This window comes from Pygocentrus nattereri, chromosome 29, assembly GCF_015220715.1.
Source record: "Pygocentrus nattereri isolate fPygNat1 chromosome 29, fPygNat1.pri, whole genome shotgun sequence".
Taxonomy (NCBI): Eukaryota; Metazoa; Chordata; class Actinopteri; order Characiformes; family Serrasalmidae; genus Pygocentrus; species Pygocentrus nattereri.
The window spans coordinates 16303744-16324906 of NC_051239.1; the positions used below are offsets into that span (position 1 = coordinate 16303744).

The 21163-nt window shown below is 39.7% G+C and overlaps 1 protein-coding gene across 2 annotated transcripts; it reads right to left on the reverse strand.

The window, feature by feature from the left end:
* Positions 1-456: 456 nt before the first annotated feature.
* Positions 457-21036, reverse strand: si:ch73-236j9.2 (solute carrier family 35 member E2A). Of its 2 annotated transcripts, none has more exons than XM_037536120.1 (9): positions 20513-21036; positions 18693-19144; positions 14507-14642; positions 12102-12229; positions 9196-9316; positions 7963-8016; positions 7036-7108; positions 5349-5494; positions 457-2582 (listed from the first exon to the last, which is right to left on the reverse strand). In XM_037536120.1, the coding sequence occupies exons 2-9, from the start codon at positions 18973-18975 to the stop codon at positions 2354-2356; spliced, it is 1170 nt and encodes a 389-aa protein (XP_037392017.1). In that variant the 5' UTR covers positions 18976-19144; positions 20513-21036; the 3' UTR covers positions 457-2353. The 2 variants fall into 2 exon arrangements, with proteins under 2 accessions (XP_037392017.1, XP_037392018.1); XM_037536121.1 differs by lacking the exon at positions 20513-21036 and adding an exon at positions 20020-20489.
* Between the last annotated feature and the right edge of the window lie 127 nt (positions 21037-21163).

A 21163-nucleotide genomic window follows, 5' to 3' on the forward strand; every position in this document is an offset into this window, starting at 1 on the left:
AAAGGACTAAAAGAAACGACCCATAATAGCTTGGAATAATGTCTCGTTACATTACTGCACACTGAAGTTAAGAAGGATTTTGCTTTGTCCAATAAAGTTAGCACTTGTAGATACAAGCTTTTGTTATGTCAGCAACAACTGAGTCAACATATCATGCACCAACACCTAAAGGTGCAGCAGGGCATTCATGAATAACTCAAAATTAACGATATAAAAAAAAGTGGTATAATCCATTAAATTATCATCATTAAATGATTATGTAAATTACTTCATCAACCATGTGATAAAGAGAGCATAGTTATAAGAATCAGAACATCAAGTAAAACAGACAAAAATAAAAAGAAAGAGTTCATAAGAGGTAAACTGATATTTTGGCAGCCCATGTCATGGCCACAAAAAAGTACTCACAATAAACAATAACATTTAACAACTTAAGGACCCCCCCCCCCCCCTAGATTTTTTTTTAATACTTGAAATTACTAGGTTATAGTGATGATAGCATTTATGAGTTTAGGCTGTTTTTGCTGTAAGATTAAAGCAAATGTTCACTAATTATACAAGACCGTGAAGTTGAGGAATATGAAATGTACAAAAAAGCTACACCAAAAAAAAAAAGAAAAAAAGAAAACAAACAACAACAAAAGAAAAAAAACACAATAGTTGCGACAGTGTGTCTGAGCTGTACGGCAGGTTGAGCCAAAAGCGTGAAATGGTCCGATCAGATTACTTCTTGTTGTTGAAGGTGTAAACAAAGTCAAGAGTGGTTTTATGTGAAATCCTTCTTCTAGAGAAACTGACTGAGTCAGAACTGTTCACAGTGGTGGCAATAAGAGCCAGACATCTGGCTTTATTAAAGACTAAATCACCATTTCACCACTTTAGGCTCGGCAAAAAACAGACGCTGGTGCTGTTTGGAACTTCAGCTTGCTTCAGTGTGACTCACTGCAGCAGAACACCCAAGCTAAAGTGACTGGGTTTTACCCCAGAGCAGCTAAGTAAGCTTTAGAAAGATTTTATGATCCCGGTCTGCGGCTGGGAAACAGTCAGAAACAAGTAACAAAGAAAAAAAGCTGCAGTATTTTCTGTACAGCTTAAGTGGTCCAGTGGTTTAAATAAAACCGTTTTAGTTCAATTATGACAAAAATAAAACGATAATACTATATGGTTCTCCAGAGGCATCTCTATCTGAATTCCAGAGTGACTCTGCTATGACGACAAAGACATCTCATTTTTAACATGTAGAGCGCGAGGGCATGGCTTTGGAATTCCTCAATCTATTGCTCCTTTGGCAGGGAGCACTATCAGCACGCAAGTTGCCACGAATCTACACCAGAAGGATCTCACGAAAGTGTCTGCAGCAACATTTATTAAAATGACAAGTGAAGTAGTTCTCAAAAGATATTTAGTTATAATTATTCAGTATTTTACTGTTAAATATGAATTTTTTGCTAAAGATTTTATTAAAGTATAATAGAATGTTGCTTCAAATGGGAGGTCAAAATGATCAATAATAATTTTTAAACTAGAAAATATTGTGCTGTTTATTTCTACATATCACACACACCAACACTGAATGACTTTGTTTACATCTCAGTGTTTGGATTATATAAAAATGAGGAAAAACTGGATCGAATTTATTTTTTAGAGTCTGATGCTGTCTTTTTCTGAATTACTCAGGCTATGCCTAGGAGTCAGATTTTATCTTGATCAAACAATAGTGTAAACGACCTTGGAAAATCCTTTTCTAAATCAAACACTGTCATTTTCTTACTGAAACTATCATGGAAGGAAAGAGACAGGACCAAAACTACAGTACTGCAAACAGTCATTTTCATTTTCTCTAAAAAAAATCTTGCATGACGGGAAACCAGAACAAAACCAAAGAAACAGACTGAACGAAAAAGCTAATATTAGGAAAGAAATAAAATTGGTCCCATTGAACACAGAACATACCCCTGCCTCTTCTTACCAATTATCACCAAACTAGTGGGATGAACAAAAGAAACCTTTAGGTGATTACAAAAGTGCTCCAACATCTGATAAATGAATGTCAGGAATAATGCCAAAAGTAAAAAGAAAAGAAAAAAGTAAAAGGAATGTCATACTCCAGGCACAGAAGTCTATGTAGAGCTTGGCTGTTTCACCATCCTAACAGAGCAACTCTTCTTCCACTTGGTCCAATGTGAATTCATTCACCTTTATATATTAAAAAAAAAAAAAAAAAAAAAATCACCCAAAACTTGAAAATACTCACTTCTTCTCTTCCCTTTTAAAGCCAAAATGAAAATAGCCATCCTTACACGGTTCTAAATGCCATCAGAAGCAGCAGTCATTTCAGTTGTTCTCCTTGGATTCAGTCTGCTGTTTTGAGGTTGGACTCTTGATGTAAGGGTCTCTGGTCCAAGTCTGCTAACTGGGCGAGGGCTTGCAGAGTACTTCTCTGAATTTGTTTCGCTTTGTTATAAAGCATAACTCCCACAACCACCAGTACTGTACCCACAGCAGAGAGGGCTGTGATGGGGTTACTGAACACGATGATGCTGAGCCAGATGGACAGGGCATGCTTCACTGTGCTCGCCACACTGATAAGCAAAACACACAAAACACAAAACTTTAAAACCACTTATTCTTAGTAGGTTTCATCAAAATACAAAGAATCCTTTATGCCCAAAATACTAATAACTGCTAGTCATGAATAAAAAGTCAGTAGGTTGTAACATGTAATATGTAATATGTGATGACGACTTGTACCCATTAGTTTTGCTTACAATCACTGAGAGAAGTGTCTGAAGAAGTGATAACTTGTAATAATGTACACTATTAGTCAAGACACGTATTTGCATGTATATTTTTCCATAATCTTAAATTGAGCTTGGTGTTAGCCACAAAGTCAAGCTCAAGCCACAGCTGATCTCCAGCTATGCAAATTGGCGAGATTCGTCAGGGAGCTTATTTAAGTGGTTTTAGCCTGTCATTCTCGCTACTTCCTCTGTAGGCACTTTGCCACCCTGCCTTCACCTCGTCTCCTGCATCTGACTTGTTCAAGGTCATGTTTGTTGTCATTGCTCTATTTGTATACCCCAGTAAAATGGCATGCTTTGTTGATTTTTTAACTGAAAATAAGTTAATAAACACATGCAGAGAACACCGTTGCATTTCCTGCATATTTTAGTGCACTGTTCATTTGTTTGCCAAGTTTAACATACTGGAAAAAATAAATGTAACAACTAATAAAAAGATTCGCCATAAGTGTTTTCACTTTGATTATAAAACAGTAAGGAAAGGAAAACCTTTCTATGAGTCTGTCTAAATTTCTAACTGTGTATTTAAATTCCTCTAGGGTACAAAATAAAAAACATGTACTATTGTTATAACTAGAAGTACAGTGTCAGAAAATTTACTGTGCAGGTAGTTTTTCATTCATTAAGGTACATACAACGTAAAATATACCCTCAAAAGGTGCAACAATGGTTTTAGGGTGCACCTTTGTACCTTGAAATTGTTTCTCACGCGGTGGAGGTACATATTTTGTGTGGCCTAATAAAAAGGCTGGAGATGAGGAAGGGTGTATGGAGTCAATACAACTCCAAAAATATAAATGCAATGGTTCAAACATGTTGAGGGTGATACATTAGTGACATGAGGTGCACCGCCCCCCTGATATGTAATGGTTTGGATGTTCTTGCTGTTCCTTTTCACTGCTTTTATTTTTTCTTGAATTTGCCTGGTCCTGTTTCTGTATGTGGATTCTCTACATTTTTGACTTGATGAACAATGATGTTATTGTAAGCTGCTTCCGCAGTGGTGGAACGCAAATCAGGCCAGTGTGTTCAGATGTGAAATGCACTATACTGCCAAAAGTTTTCACTCACCCACCCAAATCATTGAATTTAGGTGTCGCAATCACTTCCATGACCACAGATGCATAAAACCAAGCTCCTAGGCCTGCAGACTGCTTCTACAGACATCAGTGAAAGAATGGGTCGCTCTCAGCTCAGTGAATTCCAGCGAGGTACCGTGATCGGACACCAGCTGTGCAACAAGTCCTGTCGTGAAATTTCCTCACTGCTAAATATTCCACGGTCAACTGGAGGAGGAGGGGGGATTATGGTGTGGGGTTGTTTTTCAGGAGTTGGGCTCGGCCCCTTAGTTCCAGTGAAAGGAACTCTTAAAGCTTCAGCACCAAGAGATTTGACAATTTCAAGCTCCCAACATTGTGGGAACTGTTTGGGGACGGCCCCTTCCTGTTCCAACATGACTGCACACCAGTGCACAAAGCAGGTCCATAAAGGTGTGGAAGAACTTGACTGGCCTGCACAGAGTCCTGACCTCAACCCGACAGAACACCTTTGGGATGAATTAGGGTGGAGACTGTGAGCCAGGCCTTCTCATCCAGCATCAGTGTCTGACCTCACAAATGTGCTTCTGGAAGAACGGTCAAAAATTCCCATAAACACACTCCTAACCCTTGTGGAAAGCTTTCCCAGAAGAGCTGAAGCTGCTGTAGCTGCAAAGGGTGGGCCGATCATATCAAACCCTATGGATTAAGAATCTCACTCAAGTTCATATGTGTGTGAAGGCAGACGAGCGAATACTTTTGGCAATATAGTGTAGTTTTGGAGGTAGTGTGTAGTGTGTAGTGAAAGGCTAACGGTGGAACAGTGCGTGACAAGTGACCGTGTCAGCCTTCCTCCTTTTTGTTTACTTTTTAAAATATCTTTTAGAAGACACCACAACTCGGCCTCTTGTTGACTATGGCTCATGCTTCTGACATTTCACAAATTCATGGTTTCAAAACTAAACCTTTACAGAAAACAAATTCCCTTTTGTGTTGCTGTGTCCTTTTCCATTCAAGTGAGTTGGCTTTTTTGCCAGGCAAACTTTACTTGAAGCTTATCTGGGGCTTAACAAAGACAGATGAAATTGCCTGGGTGTCTTACACTGAATAACTTAATAAAATAATTAATCAATAAACAGATTCAGTAAAAAATAAAAAAACTAAAAGAAACCAGCCGTAGAAAAAGATTAAGGTAAAAATAATCTGTGCGCATTTGTTCTTCTGAACGATAACAACTATAAAAGGTCAAGTGGGTCTATTGTTGAGAACATTCACAGATCCACACCAGCAGTATCCACCACCATATATGCCTTGGATTTTCATGAAAACTGTGACACTGTTTTAGGTATCATTTGTAATAAAAGAAACACAGAAACAAATAAAGTGTAAACTTGCTTTTGCCTCTGGATAAAACTGATTTATCAAGTCATTGTGAATGAAGAATGAGTGTCAAACAGGTGGTGCTGGAGTCCACACCCAGCTATCACATGACCGTGTGTGGAGTTCTCACCTGAAGGTGACAGGTGAGATGCGTCCCATGAGCGCGTAGGCCGTGACACTCTGCAAGTGAAACAGGACCCCGTCCAGCAGCAGCAGCACCACAATGTCGTGGCTCAGACTGAAGCTCCGCCCATTCTTCCCTGTCAAAGGTATGTCCTGAAGACAATTAAAGGAGAGCAGTCAGCTTGACATTTTGACTGCACTTGATGGAAGATCATTAATTACACCAGACATCAGTTACTACCATCACAAGGTTCCACTTCTGCTTCACTTGCCTAAACAAATCTTAATATTAATTGTGTCTGTGAAGGGGGCGTTTCCTAGTTAAGGTTGCAAAAGAGAGACCACAACATTATGCAAAACTGAAAAAACTTTGAGGCTTTCGGAAAAGAGAGCATGTTCATCCTGAATCCAGTCACACGTTTAAGTATTTTCACAATTTCAAATGTTGAAGACATAAGCTTTGTTTTTTAACATGAATACCTAATGAACAATACAACACATTCATATGCCATTCCTCCATTTAAAATGTTCTGCCAGTTACAATAGTTCAGCTTAGCAACAGAAGGCTAGGCATGTAAGTGCTCGTGGTATTGTTAAAATTTATCATCAGTTTTTCCAAATATATCAAAATATATTGGATGTATGTCGTTTTGGATGCAGCAAAGGTAATGCAGCATGAAATCTCAGCCATTTAGATATTATCTCTCATTTATTATCACCATAGCAGTGAATCAAGGCAATTCATTAAATGAAATTTACTGCTACTAGAACGACACGTTTAATTAGCTCACACAGGCATCACAAAAACTACAGAACCTTATTTACAGAGGCAGCGCAGGGAGAGTCATTTTATGAAAAAGAAAGTAAGATGTAGACGGTTGGCAGTTTTCCAATGTAAACAAGTTAACAAAAGTGGTATTGTAAATACATGTTCCCTAGTGCATTGAAAGTTCTCTGGTCACTTAAATTAGGAACTAGCTGTGTATTCATAAAACCTCTCAAAGCAGGAGTGCTGATCTCAGCTCAGAACCCTCTTATTACAGGAACAGATCCTATTTCAGCGCTCATCTGTTTCATAATTTGGGCCCACATGTATCAAAGTTGCGCTGCTTCAGCATTTTTCTTCCATATCCCAAATAAAATGAACAAGCTGGTTCTATACTTGCATTCTTACAAGATAATTCCACATATTCTTCTATTTTTCAACATCTCTGCACAACTAAACGGTTAAGATGCGAACAAAGTCAGTGTTTTTATGTAATTCACTGCAGAGAAGGCAGGGAGGAATTGTTTAATGATTTGCTGAAAAAGACTACTAAAAACTTAACTTTTTGGCATTAAAAAAAAAAAAAAAAAATATGCAGGAGTGTATACACACACACACCATTATCTTACCATTATCAATACATATAAAGCTCAGAAAACATGTAGGTTCACTTTTCATTTGCATAGTAAATAAAAAGGGCTATTTTCCCACTGTGGACATCATGACCTCCAGTTTCTGTTACCACTGTAATGAAACACTGAGATGCTAAGCTGCTCTATAATGCACTTTCACATCAAAACACTGTTAGTATCTCAAAGATTTAATTATGCAGAAATAAAACAACAATTGGTGGAATTCTCCCTCAAACCATGTGACGTTCAGCACATGCAGACACTGACTTTATAATTAATGCAGAGAACTGACTGACCAAGAGGAAGAGCCAGGCAGGAATTAGCATGATGACAGCAGCAGTGCTGGTATAGAACTGCAACTCTGGGGGGCTGGACAGGAAACAAGGACAACATTAACATGGAACCAGTCGAGTTGCAAAAATGTCCTATTCAGTTAAGTTAAAATACAGAAGTTCTCAGTTTTTATAACTCAGACCTCATTATCATCATTGTCTTCTATCATTTAGACTTCCTTCATGGCACAATCTTGATGATAGCCTTGTTAAAAAGCTCCAAGTAGTGGAAACACAGCACTGTACAGAGGGTGCACCTAAGCACATTATATAAACCCATTTATCTTTGCAATAAGTGTGTCTGTGCTTGTAAAAATACCACATATTAATAAACTCAATAATCACCAAACACAATAAATGCAAATAAATGTGAACACTTTTTTTCTAATAAAAAAGAAAGAATTTCTTGTTTTTAAAAAAGGTAGTTAATATCTTTTGAGTAATTTGAAAAACATTTTGGTTCCTCATTCCCACCAGACATCACACAGTCTAATCAAATTCCAACCGCAGCACACGTGATTTAAGAGCAGTAGTGAGTAAGAGTAACAAATTCAGGTGTCAGATGAAATAATACTGGGCTTTCTTGAGTCACCTGAAACCTTCGCACATTACTCTATATGAAAAGCTGTTTGATCAAATATTCAATTTGGCATATAAAGGTTTTATTTTTAAACTGAACAGCCAGTTTTCATTTCTTTTTTTTTGCAAGACAACTAGAAATATACTTGGTGTAATTTCGATGTGGTTCTAAATTGACTGGGATTCATAGAACAAACGTGCCTGAGCATGCAAAACCATAATCTGACATTGTGGTGTCCCTGGAAAATTTTTAAGTGATTACATTTAAAAAGAACCTGAATACAAATAAGGCTGAGAACACAAAACACTCACCTGAATCTATATTTGTCCCCACTTAGCAGCTTCTTTGAGAATACATTTTGTAAGCTACAATAAAAACAGAAAAAAGATCAGTCTTTACTGAGCATTCAAACCATTCACCCCCACTTCATGATGCAGGCTCAAGTACTGCCTGAATGGGATTAGATTAACATTAGATGTTTCTATATAAGCTTTGCCATCATCTCTGTGATTTCAGTCCTGTCCCAAACGGTTTTGAACTACATTTCCATCCAAAGGCTTTTTTGTGCAATTGTACTCTAGGGAAATGGAAACTGTTGGAAACATTTTATGAAAGATGACAAAACTTTTTTTTTCTCCAAAAAAGAAGCCTTTAGAGATATTTTGCCTTAAAAAAGACACTGTGGCAAAAACATATACTGCTTTATCCAGTCAGTGCTACTTGTCACTGTATAGCGGTTTATGTAAAAGTACCACCTCTATGATGACACTAATCCCCCAACACCTGTTTAGGAATTTCACTGTTATGTTAGTGCTAAGCTAGCAGTTAAAACTCATTTTATTAATGACATGCGCATCTAATTTTCATTTCAAATTGCAAGTAAATCGCAAACAAGCCCATTCATTGACAATGCAAATTTTAATTGGTTTTCTTTTTTGTAATCGTGACGGCCATGGTGCCTACAAATCTTAAAATCAATTCTTCACAATGGCTTTTGATCTTACATAGCAAAGCCTTATAAGCTCATTCCCATAAAACAAACCTATAACTCAAATAAAAAAAAAGGCTGGCTTGTAATTCTGACTTTAAATATTGATGGCCTGTATTGAATCTCTTGGCATATCATCATTTACTTTGATTCTCTGCAGCTCAGATCAAACTGATCAGTATTGGTCTACCTTACATGTACAACGAAATACATTAAAACCTGTAATACAACAGAAAAATTCCTCCTTTGATTTATATGGTTGGCTGTGAAGCCCCTAGCTAATGATTATGCTATTCACCAAATTCACTGAAGACAGCTAGCTAGGCAGATTGTTAAGACAGGATAAATAACCATAAAAAGTAGAATATGTTTTCGAACTGTGAGCAGCCGAAGCTGTTACACATGGAAAGCACAAACCAAGCAGACACTTCCATCTTCCATCAATTTATACAGAACTATATGATGTTTTAGTCTGTTATAAACATCACAGGTGTGGTAGGATAATTACAGACATTCATAGTCATGGAAAACGTATTCCATACTTAACAGTACGTACCAGTCCATGATGTTTGTAGAGAGAGCAGCAGAGAAGCCCAGCATGTTAAAGCTGATTTCAGTGGCTGTGCAGAGTGCAAGACCGGCCATTATTGGAAACAAAGACAAGTTCACCCAAAGACCTGTTGACCAAAGAAACAAAACCGCTTCAGTGGATGACGTCTGTGTGGACAGAGATGAACTAAACTAGTCAAAACCAGTAAAAACTTTCTATAATGAGCACAAGTCAACATGAAATGCATCACTCACAAAGTAAACGCTTCTACTAGGGTGTCACTTGTCACAATGTCAAGATATTTTCATAATACTTTATATGAATCATAATAAATAGATTTACTAGACAAAACTGAACCTATATTGTCACAAATACTACAACAATTATAATAAAATAAAAAAAACTTAAACTACAATGATTTTAAAAAATGTTTTTCAAACTGCAATTTAAAAAAAGGCAATTAAACAAGACTAATTATACTCACTTTGTAATGCAACATGTAGGCTGTTGTTCATTAAAGTACCAACTATTAATATACATGTATTGCCACTGCTACTTAATAATATAGAAATAATTTGTAAAACCTCATGAAGCTGCAACTACAAAGCAGGCCCACACCCCAAACTTAACATTAGCTAGCTTAATCTATCTTTCTCGCTCTCTCTTTACATGACTTTTAAAGCTTGAGGTAATTACAAAAAGACTGAGCATCTCACAGTAACCAACTGGTTTCTGCAGATTTGTTTTTGCAACTAAAATACTGGGGATCACATACACAACTCAACGTTTAAATTGTTGCTGAACCAAATTAAACTTGTACATTCTCCCATTACTTGGTGAGGCAAATATACAAACATACAGCAAATCGCTGCTGTTTTCTCTGCCTTTTAAAGAAGCAGTGTGTGAACTCATTTAAGTAAGGGGAATGGATGTAAATGTGATGAGTGTGGTAGTTTTCACAGATTTAGAAGTACATAAACTCGTTTGTCCTCGTGCTTTTACTCAGTTCACTAAAAAAAGCTGCGCTACACACGTGAGTGACTTTTCCCTATTTTCCTTTCTTACTTGCTGTTTCATTGGCTGTTGGAGACGTCTGTTTGGATTGAGTTGCTGACCAGTATCCACTACCAGATTATGCCCAGAGTCAGGCTGAGCGTGAAACTTGATCAGGAGGTAAAACTGTCTGCGGCCCACACACACTACTCTATTTGCTCTCCAAAATGTCAACAATGACCGACTCAAAATCTGCAGACTGGAGCCAAGCAGCGCAAACTCTGTCAGACTGAGGAACACCGGGGCTAGAGTTGGGGTAAAAGTTGTGTATTGTAACCCCGGCTCTCACTCTCGTTGAGTGCATAGACATATGGAGACCAGGTGGGTGCTGCCCAACACCTAAAAAGCCTGTGAAACATTTTCATAAAAAAAAAAAAAAAAAAAAACCACAAAACAAAACAAAAACACTGCTTTAGTCTAAAAAAACAAACAAAACTAGTCAGTCACCTCATGAACTGTGTTTACTGAAGAAATATTTAACTTCTAAATGAGTACCACTCCTATGATCATGCTAATTCCACCAAGTGTGGAAATTTTACTGGCGAGCGACTCTCATCTTTAGAATGACCTGCAGATGCCCTGGTTATCATTTCAATTGCAAACAAATCACTTAACCAATTTATCATAAAACTACCCGAGTATTTGTGACAGCCCTAGACTTAAATCTTATCAACACTTCATAAATGCTTTTAACAATATCACAAGGCAGATCCTTGTAAGTTCATTCATAATATACGGATGTATATCTTTAGTATATATACTGACATACTGAATGTCTCGGCACAAATGTTTTCAAACGGACCTCATCTCCTCAGCACTGGAGATTACAAAGCCCTGACTGCACTCAAGAAGAGTACCTACCTACAATTTTTAATCTTTAACTTCAATCCATTTGCACTAGCTTTGAATCATACAATTTACTGCTATACCAAGCTAAGCCAAGCAAACAAAACGACTAGAGCAGCTAAGATGATAAAACTGGCTGCTGTCCAAATGGACTAGAGCTCTAATCGTGGATATTTTATCCTATTCTCATTTGGACGAACACCAAGCTGAGAAAAACAGAACCAGGAGTACACAAGTGCTTTGTTTAAGACTGCGAAAAGGGTTCATAGATATACCATCCTCTTTTCATACCGTCCTTTTCATTCAGATGAGAAAAGGGCAAACACTGAATGTGAGAAGTGTAAGTCATATTACCCCAGGGTTTTGCTTTTTAGAGCTTTTCTCAGTGTAATGTGACAAACTGGTGGAAAAAAACAATATGTATTGTCTTTTTATTCATCAGGATACAAAACTGGAGTAAGCCTGTAAATATAATGTTGTAATACATGAAGAAATTCTCACGATAGATAATATTACACTTTATTTTTCAGACTTTTGATCAGTTGGAACAGGGAAGAAAAAAAACACTATCAAAAGGGCTTAAATTTTATTAAATATTTGCACTAAATCCAGTTTAATGGGACTAACTTGGCTCTTTTTATAAAGAAACATGCAGTAGTTCAGTGTCTTCGCGTACCTACAAAGTGTATAATACGTTCAGAAAAGAATATTGTATTGTGACACATTTGATCACAATAACTATATATATATATATATATATATATATATATATATATATATATATATATATATATATATATATATATATATATATATACACACACACACACACACACACACACACACACACACACACATATATTGCCCAGCCCATTTACAACAGACGGTTAAATGTTCCACTTCAGCTGGAGAGTCTCTAAATTACCATGTATGAACATGTTTAGAACATTTCACAGCCCGTGACTCATACATTGCATGTTTAGCTGGGTGTTCCTAGCATATCTGTACATTACCTGTATATTCCCCAAGTATCAGTCTGGACATGATAACAGTGAAAATGGGAGCTGAACTTTTCACGGTCTCTGCAAATGACACAGCTACGTTCTTCAGGCTAACCAGCCCTAGAACCACAGTGGTGAACCTGAGGGGAAAGAGAACAGGACCACTTTTATCATTACAACATCACATTTCATACTGCATTTCATGTTGGTGTAACCTAATGACACCAAATAACAGGAAATGCACTGACATTAGCTAATTTAGTTAGACACAAGCTGTAAAAAAAATGGTTCGTTTAATTAAAAAAAAAAAAATTTCCCCCACTTTTTTCTTTAAACAAAGGAGTTTGATATACACAACCATGCTGAAGTTTTAAAATGTATCATTTACTTCACAGTCCATACAATTTACATATGGAAACGCGCAATTTTCAAAAGTTTGTTTCAATCATAGTTTTTGTGATGCCCAACACATTGACAAGTATTTGCCTTTTCAGCCCAGAGTGCTTTTTCAATGAGATATAATAAAGGCCAATCAGAGCAGAGGTCACATTTACATATCAGTCGTAAAGGCACAATAATAAAACCAGCCTGGTTAATATAAAAGGAATAGAGGCTGGAACTGCTTTGCTATGGTGTATGAAGGACTGCAACACGTCAGACCGACGCCTTGGTAACTCTTCTCAGTGCGGTCTACACTAGGGTTGCATGAGAACCATATTTTTGTTGTTATCGTGACCAGAATTTCCAGTATAAACATATCATTAACAGCTGCAATGATAGAACAGATCAAATTACCATATCATTGCTGGCACAAACCATGAGAAGCCTAATGAGACCTAAACCCTGCTCTCCCATGTGGGGACGAGGAACAGTCCATTATAAAAAACACATGCACAGCCTTATTCTGAACTATAAGCCTGTATAAACGCATCAAACGTTAGGACTGTTCTCACACACAATATTGTGATTTAAGTGTACATGGCCGTAATTTCTACTGTCACAACAAACATGTTTAATAACTAAGCAAAAGATTTTTATTAATTCTAGGGTTCCCATATAAAATATTAATATGTATCTATTTTTTGCAGGCTTTATAGAGAAAGCTGTTGAGGTAATTGTGTTGTTTCCCAGCCTTTCAACGCACAAAAATGCACTTGCATTTCCGATGGGAGTTGCTGTTTGCATTTCTTTTCTTTTGATTTTGCATTATAGTATTTGTGGGACAATGGTGGTTTGGTGATTGTGTATTTGCCGTTTGTCTAAAGGAAAGGTTGGCTAGATTTCTGTTTGCACAGTCAAAAAATAAGTCTGTGCTTGCACCACACTCAGTCAGAGGCAGACTAATTTAATAACAATTCATCGTCTCATATCGTCGCTGTGATATCCAACCGCTTTTATGCCTAATACATTTTATGCCCACGCTACGCGGTCCTTTTAGATCATTTACAAGATTTAAGGACTTATTCTGGTGTTTTCCTTGTAGCTGTGAAATTCAACAGAAGCTCATTGCAGCTTCATGGTCTGGTGTCACTCAGAGGAGGATGGAGTCCCTCTTTTGAACCTTGGCTCACTTCTTCTTCTTCTTCTTCTTCCTTTTCAGGGATGTTTTCCTGCCACTGTTGCTGTTGCTCATTAGGGGTGCTGGATCCAGACGTTTGGATGCCGTTTTGAGACACTCGTGTCTCTGTGAGGCTTGTAGTGCATTTCTAAGGTATTTTTTCTTTTCTTGAACATCATGGAGAGTGGCTGTTCCTTGAGAAAATTACTGTGACACAAAATGAGGCCTTGTTTAATCCCATCTCCAATCTATCCTACCAGATGTAGTAGCAGTGCGGGTGAACCATCCAATAACACAGTGTTCGTTTATATTTCTGAACCCATTCTGTAATAATCATTTTTTTGGAACAATGAAAAAGCAATTATACGTGTGGTTTGTATAATTTTCATATGATTAGCACCAGGGTATAACTGCTTTGACCAAATTCATGTTAAGCGGAGAAGACCACCTCACCCTCCACCACTTTGTCTTACGCCTTTACACGTGAAGTTGTGTGGTTGTGCGAACGTATTGACCTCCAAAGACATTTTTTTTCTCCATTCTTTTTAATCATCACTGCTGTTGGAACAAAAAAATCATCTCCATTTCTGTCGTTTCATTTGGTCGTCCATTCAGTAGGCAAGAGCGCTAGTGAAGCGTGCACTTTTGCTACTTTCAACCCCGATATTTACATTAGTGTTGCTGCAACAGCCCACATATACACAGTAGTCCTACATAAACCCACATTGCAGTGTAGACAAAATTGAAAGCAAACATTTCAGATATCCCTTTGTAAATATGTCATGGCATGGGTTTAATAGTCAATACATGACATCCGGTTCTCAGATGAACAGAATGGGTTCGCAGAAGGGAGACCTACCTCATTAATCCCACAAAGAGCATGATCATGAGAAAGTTGGGCGGGTATTCAGCTCGGGACTTGTGCTGGTACAGGCAGCAAGGCACAAACATCTTAATGAAGCCAATGAGAGTGGTGGAAAGCATCTGAACAGCACCTGAGAAAGACAGAGACATGAGGAAAGCATATCAGAGAGATATATGCACAATGCCTGATGACCTTTTGAACACTCCTCCTTAGTAGAGCTGGGTGACAAAGCCGAAATGATTATGAACTCCTCATTATAGTCTAATAAGTGTCTCTATGAGCACCTCTATGAGGGCTGTTTATGTGGGTACAGTACTGAAGTGTGAGCAGGTGCAGTGAGGGACAAATCAGGGGAAAGGCCTAGTTATTTTCATGGTCACATGAATTTCGCTTGGTTGTTTGCCTTGAGATTGGGGAGGATACGGTTTCTTACTGTAGGAGAGAGCTTATGCATTAGCAAGGTCAATTTTAAATTGACTGTCCTATTTGAGTACTGACTTTGTATAAAAAGAGCAGGATATTATTTTTCCACTCTGCTGAAAAACAAAGTCGATAAAGAATTAATTTAGTTACAGAAACAGGTGCGCTGCAGCTTAACTAAGGTTTCAGGAGCTGTAGAAGAGGTATCACATGGCCACCTGCTGGCACCAACTCTATGCTGGGCAGGAAAGGTAATTGCTTCTTTCTAGCCTTACTAACCTCTCTGTCATTTTGGCAATCTAAAAGAACTCTGAAGGCCAATATGCTCTGTCTGATAACTATGAAATTAGAGTAATCCCTCCTCTTCAGGGCTACTGGAAGGTTAAATTGGAACCCTTTATAAATGACTTTATTAAGGGTGTGCATGGATAACTGAATACAGGGATTCAGTATCCAAACACCATCAGGGGGAAAATATGATTAACAGGAAAAAGCATGTGGCAATATTTCAAAGCTGAATGCAACAATAGGTCTGTTTTAAAAGACTGTTATGCACCTTTTTAGGGATGGACGTTCAACACTTACCATGACCTCTTGCTTAACTTACTAATTGACTGTGGGTGGCTTACACCAGTACCAGAGATGCTGTAAGTGGGTATATTCACTGACTGTACCAGTTTGTAGATTAAATCAAGAAGTGCAGTTGTTAATTATGCTATATTATGTTATTATTAATAATATGTTATTATAACATATTATTATTAATATGTTAATTATGTTATATTAATTATGTTAATTAATCATTATGCATTCATAATGCAATTTATACAGCTAATCAGCGGTCTGGACTTTGCTTACTGACACTGGTAAGGCTTACACCTTAGGTATTAATTTGTTACTGAAAGACACTGTAATAGAAAGTACTGAACTGCAATACCTAATAATGAGTAAGAACTGGACTAAGTCAAGTGGTGACATTCAATAAAGCTTTTACTGTACGCTGATCATTTCAAACCATTATTTCTCCGGTCTTCGTTGCTTTGGTCAAACATAACGCATAGAAAGCATAGCGGTGCTTTCTTTACTCTCTCCTCATGGTTAACCGAACAACCATTCATGAACTATTACTGAAACTGGAATACAAGTCACGACAGCCAATCCACCATGGGAAGCATCAACAGTGGGAAGATTGATCCAAGCACTTTATTAGGGATTAATAACCGTTTAAGAAACCTCTTCCAGCAAACAGAGTTAAATAAACGTCATGTGATGTCTAATAATCATAATCTACCCACATACCCATCTACCTGCTTACATACAGCCTTATAGTACAAAGACTAATTCAGACCACAAATGGAAGTGAGTGCACTCTTGTAATCAGCGCTCATATTAATCATTAGCCCTGTTCAAAATCAGGCACCTCAGCAGGGTTACAGCACACACAGCATGTCTTCTTCTGCTTCTACTGCTGTTTCTAAGGTCCTACAATCAACATACCACTGGATATTTACATAAAAACACTCCTAATTACCTGCTGGCACTCCTACAACCGCTTAACATCTCAACAGGACCTCGCATCCTCTCAAACATCAGCTATTTAGTGCCAAGACAAAGACTTTCAAAAAGCTTCTCTGAATTTCTTTTTGTTGCAGTCACACAACTGATAGGTCATTGCAGTCATAACAAACATGGTAACTTTACATGATAAATGTATTCTTACTCTTAAATGTACATTACTGTAACAAGAATTTATTCAAAATAATTTGTACTATTCTTACTGGCCCAAAAAAGGCGCACATACAAGGCAGAAAAAAAGGGCTCAGGAGTTTCCGATATGACCACGTCAACGTGTAGCTCTGTGTAATGACGTGTAACTCTGTGTAAGCAACAGACTTGCTGCCACGTTTAGCTTCTGTATTCCTCTCCACCTCATTGCCAGTTGGAAACCCAGGGCCGTATTACAGAAACCTCCTATCTTTCTGTCTTAACTGATCTGACAGACCAAGACTAGATTTTTCACCAATTACAATTGTACCAATTACAGAAGCAAATCTAATGTTCACTCGGGAATTTTATCTTACACCATCTTATCTCAAGTGAAGAAACCTAGACTTACTCAAGCAAAGCCAACAATCAACTCTGATGTCTGTTGCTCAGTGACCGACCATGTGCGCACAACCGAAACGTAAACATGATCAAAACTAGATGTGCATTTCCTGAAGGAACGGCAAGAGTGCTCAAAAAGAGCTGCAAGTGTGTGCGTTAGTGTGTGTTTCTGTGTAGGTGAACGACACCTCCTTAGGTATGTGTCTGTGTGGTGTGTGTGAGAGGGAGAGATGTGTGTTGGGGGGGGGGTCATTCAAATGAACTGTCACCCTTATTATGTAGCTCTTAGTGGAGAAGCCTTGTTTGAGTCCGATTTGCACCCTCTGAACAAACAGTCATAACTCGGGAAATGTTCACTCTATCGCTTAACCGGATAGATGGTGTGAGATAAGACCCGCTGAGGATTATTTTGGTGTAATGTTGTGTGTATTGAGAAGAAAATGTATGAGTTATGACGAGTTAAACACAGAGAAAAATCTTGAAAAAAGCAAATTCTGATTTTAAGAAATTTACATTGCAGTGAATGGGGCAGTTTTCTGTGCCTAGTGCCACACAAATGCTCATAACTCTAAAGCTAATTGATAAAATGACAAGATATTTTGAGGTTTTAGGAAGGACAAGTTTCTCTACCATTTAAACCTGAACTGGAGTTTCTAGGTGAAAGCTTAAGGATTTTAAAGCAGATTCCCTGCGCCGAGGCCTTTGAAACGCAATTTGAATGGAGTCTGTACGTTAAGCGCAGAAAAGTGTGGAAAGAGAATAAAAAGTACAAGAGATAACAATAGAGATAACAATAGAGATAACAATAGAGCGCTCTCTCAAGCTCTCTAATGGTCACGTTAGTGGATAGTGTAGTGGTTAACACCTCGGCCTTCTACGCTGTAGACTGGGGTTCAAGGGTTCAAGCACCCTACACTACACCAATAAGGGTCCTTGGGCAAGACTCCTAACACCACCTTCGCCTACCTGTGCAAAATGATCAAATTGGATAAGAGCGTCAGCCAAAAGCCATAAAATGTAAATGTGAACATTAGTTAGCCAGACAGCTAACGTTAGCTACTTTTAGTGACGTTAAAAATGTCAAACAAAACACAAGCATGATAAACAAGTTAAGAATATAATGACAGCGCTTTGTGCCGTTTATCAATGTGTTGCTGCTCTCCAGTTTCAGTCTCCCAAACGCTTTAGCGGAGCGCGCCAACGTTATTCCTCCCCATAAAGACACACGTTCAGCTCCGTCTCCTCATTGTTCACCATCCCTGTAACGCTGTATCTGACGGGTCTTTATCAACACTAACATGAAGGTAAGAAGACGGGGCAGTGGAGATTTTTAAAACACTGTTGGAATAAAAAACCCTCATAAGTCAAGTCGCCGTTTTCAGTGTAACGTCATTAAAATAGAGTCAAGGCAGCTCTGGGGAGTCTTAAAGTCGGGACAGAACCTAGGATGTTTAGTTTCTGTGATACTGTTTCCTTATCAGGAGTTAATGGATACGATTATGAACCGTCACTCTGCAATAGCCTCTGTCCTCAATTCAGTCCTAAGTGAAGTTGTCATGGAAACCAAGCAGATGTCAGAGTTAAGAAGTTCCTGTAATGCGGCCCCTGAAGATTCACCACAGACAGCCCACCTTCCCACACCTTCTCCACTTACCCAGCATGCTTGGCTCACCCTCCAGGAGAGAGAGGATGTACTTGTTGAGGAAGAGTGTGGAGAAGCTGAAGAAGTACCACAGGCCCAGATAACTCAGCGCTCTGTTGTTCCACACCCCCGAGTCGGCTTCGATGACCGTCGTCTCAGTGATCGTGATCTTGAGGACCTGCTCTCCTGGCATGCTCTCGCTGCGGGCCAGAATCACCTTCTCCTGCCGGGACCGCTTGAAGGGGGAGAGGAGCTTCCAGCACACGGACCTCCCCAGTCGTCCGTTGGCAGGCATGGTGCGCCGAGGCGTGAGCACCAAGCATACAACGGGCTGGGAGGGAGGCTGGGGTTGGGGGAAAGGTGGAGGAAGAGTTCTGCGTTTTTACTCCATCTTACATGGAGTCAACCTCTGAACGTGGGGGGGGGCCTTGCTGATGACCCTAATGGTGTCGGGTGGACGTCCCCTGCATACAGAGAAAAGGCCACACGTCAGCGATGGCACAGATTTCAAGGCAGTAACAGTAAAACAGAAAGTCGAATACCAGCTGAGTGGGGTCAAAACAGAAGAACTCAAAAACAGCTACCCCTCAAATTCCTGTTCCCAGTCACAAAGCAGGTGCGCAGCGTTATAAACGACTTCGTGAAATGGGGCAGAAATAAGAGTGAGAACTGAACTCGTTCCAAACCAAGAACTAGATCTGTGGAAAGGCTGCGGGCAAAATGATCACACCATGTGACGAACAGGTCATGAAAGGCACTGAAAGCCCAGAAATAACACGCAATGTCGCCTCCAACTGAACTCACTGATGCGCCTGGTTAGAGTCTGAATGGGCCGCTTCTACATTCACATAAGACACGTTTCCTGTTGGCAATTTACATACATCCTGTACTGAACTGCACTGCAGCCGATCTGATATAACACCATGTGTGAAAGGAATTAAAGTGCCTTAAAGGGCAACTCCATCAATTTTTCAGAAGTTTGTAACATAGCAACACGGTAAAAAAGGTAAAATGTGTCACGACTTAGTAAATCCTGGGAACGAGATGCTAATGTGTGGCCACGACATCGCTCCCACGCCTTACTAAGTCGTGGCATTTTTTTAAATGATTATTATTACTTATACAGTATGCCACCAGCGGGGCTCCGTAGTTAAATGCTCTGCTCCAGAAAAACTTTGTGAGAACTTCTCAGTGGTGGTGATGGGAACCAGACGTCTGAGGAGTCCAGCGAACCTATCAACACCCCGCCCGATGTCTGAGCCGCAGTTTCGTGGCAAGGTTTTGGCCTGAAGCGCCTTGCTAATCCATGTATTTAAATCAGTTCACGGCGGATGAGTACCTGCAGGGCTGTCGTCTTCAAAGCCACCAAAACTTCTTCTCACTGCTTTACCGTCATCAGCAGTACAAGTAAGGGCAGGTTCACGGGCTGCGTCCACAGTAAATAACGCGGTAAGTGTTCAACTCGCTGTCGGTTCAGATCAACACCACTGCGCGGAAATCGGAGTCTGTGTGTTCCTCGAAACGAATCATTTCGCATCAAACCGCCCTGGGTGACTGTTTCTATCCCAACCACTGGATCGTGCGGAAAATCTGACAATTCAGCGGAGTTGCCCTTTCAGCGGCGAAGCGCGGTCACACGCGCCATGCAACTTAGCTCGCGCAGGACAGCTAGCATGAGCTAACGGCAGCGAACAAACCCGAGCCGACACACAAAAACCGCGAAACCCCACCGACTCGGAAGACTACGGCCCCTACTCTCGACCACAACACAGTCCAGGAGCGGCCACGTCCAAGTGTAAAGCCCACAGTCAGAGAGGAGGACATCAGGTTACCCGCTGCTGCCACATTGGCGACTCCGTCGGTGAGAAGCGCCCGAACTGTTCAGCTCATCCCGCCACCGCCAAGCGGCTCCTCTCTCGCCTCGACATGGCCCCGTTAGCCGCGGACGTCAGCTTTTATGACCAGAGAGGGCGTCCCCGAACTGTAAATCATCAACCCCCGCTGCTGAGCTGTGAGTTTGAACACGTAGCGCCGTCCTCCTCGCTTCTGTCGTTCTCCTTGGGCTCCAGCGGCGCTCCTCCTCCGCCGCCGCTCCTCTCTAGGCGATTGCTCGTTCACACACTGCCACAGAGACTGTATGAAGCGAGAGCCGCCTAACCGAGATATTTTCGCGAACGCGGTCACGTGGTCGTCTCTCCCCTTAAGCGGACAACAAAGAAAGGAGCCTCTTTCACACAATCGGGAAACTAATTTAACTTTAGCGAATGTCTTCCCCCCGATAATATTACAGCGAACGTGTGGCCACTTCGCACTTATCTTATGATCTTATTATCATTTCGAACCTGAACGCACATTTTAGAGCTGATTAAACGGAAAAACCGTTTTGTTTGGGTTTCGTTCATCCGGCCGCCCAGTGTTTTCATGCCCCTGGGGGAACGGGGGCGGGGTGAAGCGGTGTGGACGCTGTACTTCAGCAGGAACTG

Bases quoted from the DNA above. Each gene is read 5' to 3' on its own strand.
- si:ch73-236j9.2 (XM_037536120.1), bottom strand. From the start codon at position 18,975: ATGCCTGCCAACGGACGACTGGGGAGGTCCGTGTGCTGGAAGCTCCTC. The intron at 8,017-9,195 runs GTACGTACTGTT...TTTTTATTGTAG, and splicing joins TCTACAAACATCATGGACTG to CTTACAAAATGTATTCTCAA. The intron at 2,583-5,348 runs GTGAGAACTCCA...TTTGCTTATCAG, and splicing joins ATCTCACCTGTCACCTTCAG to TGTGGCGAGCACAGTGAAGC.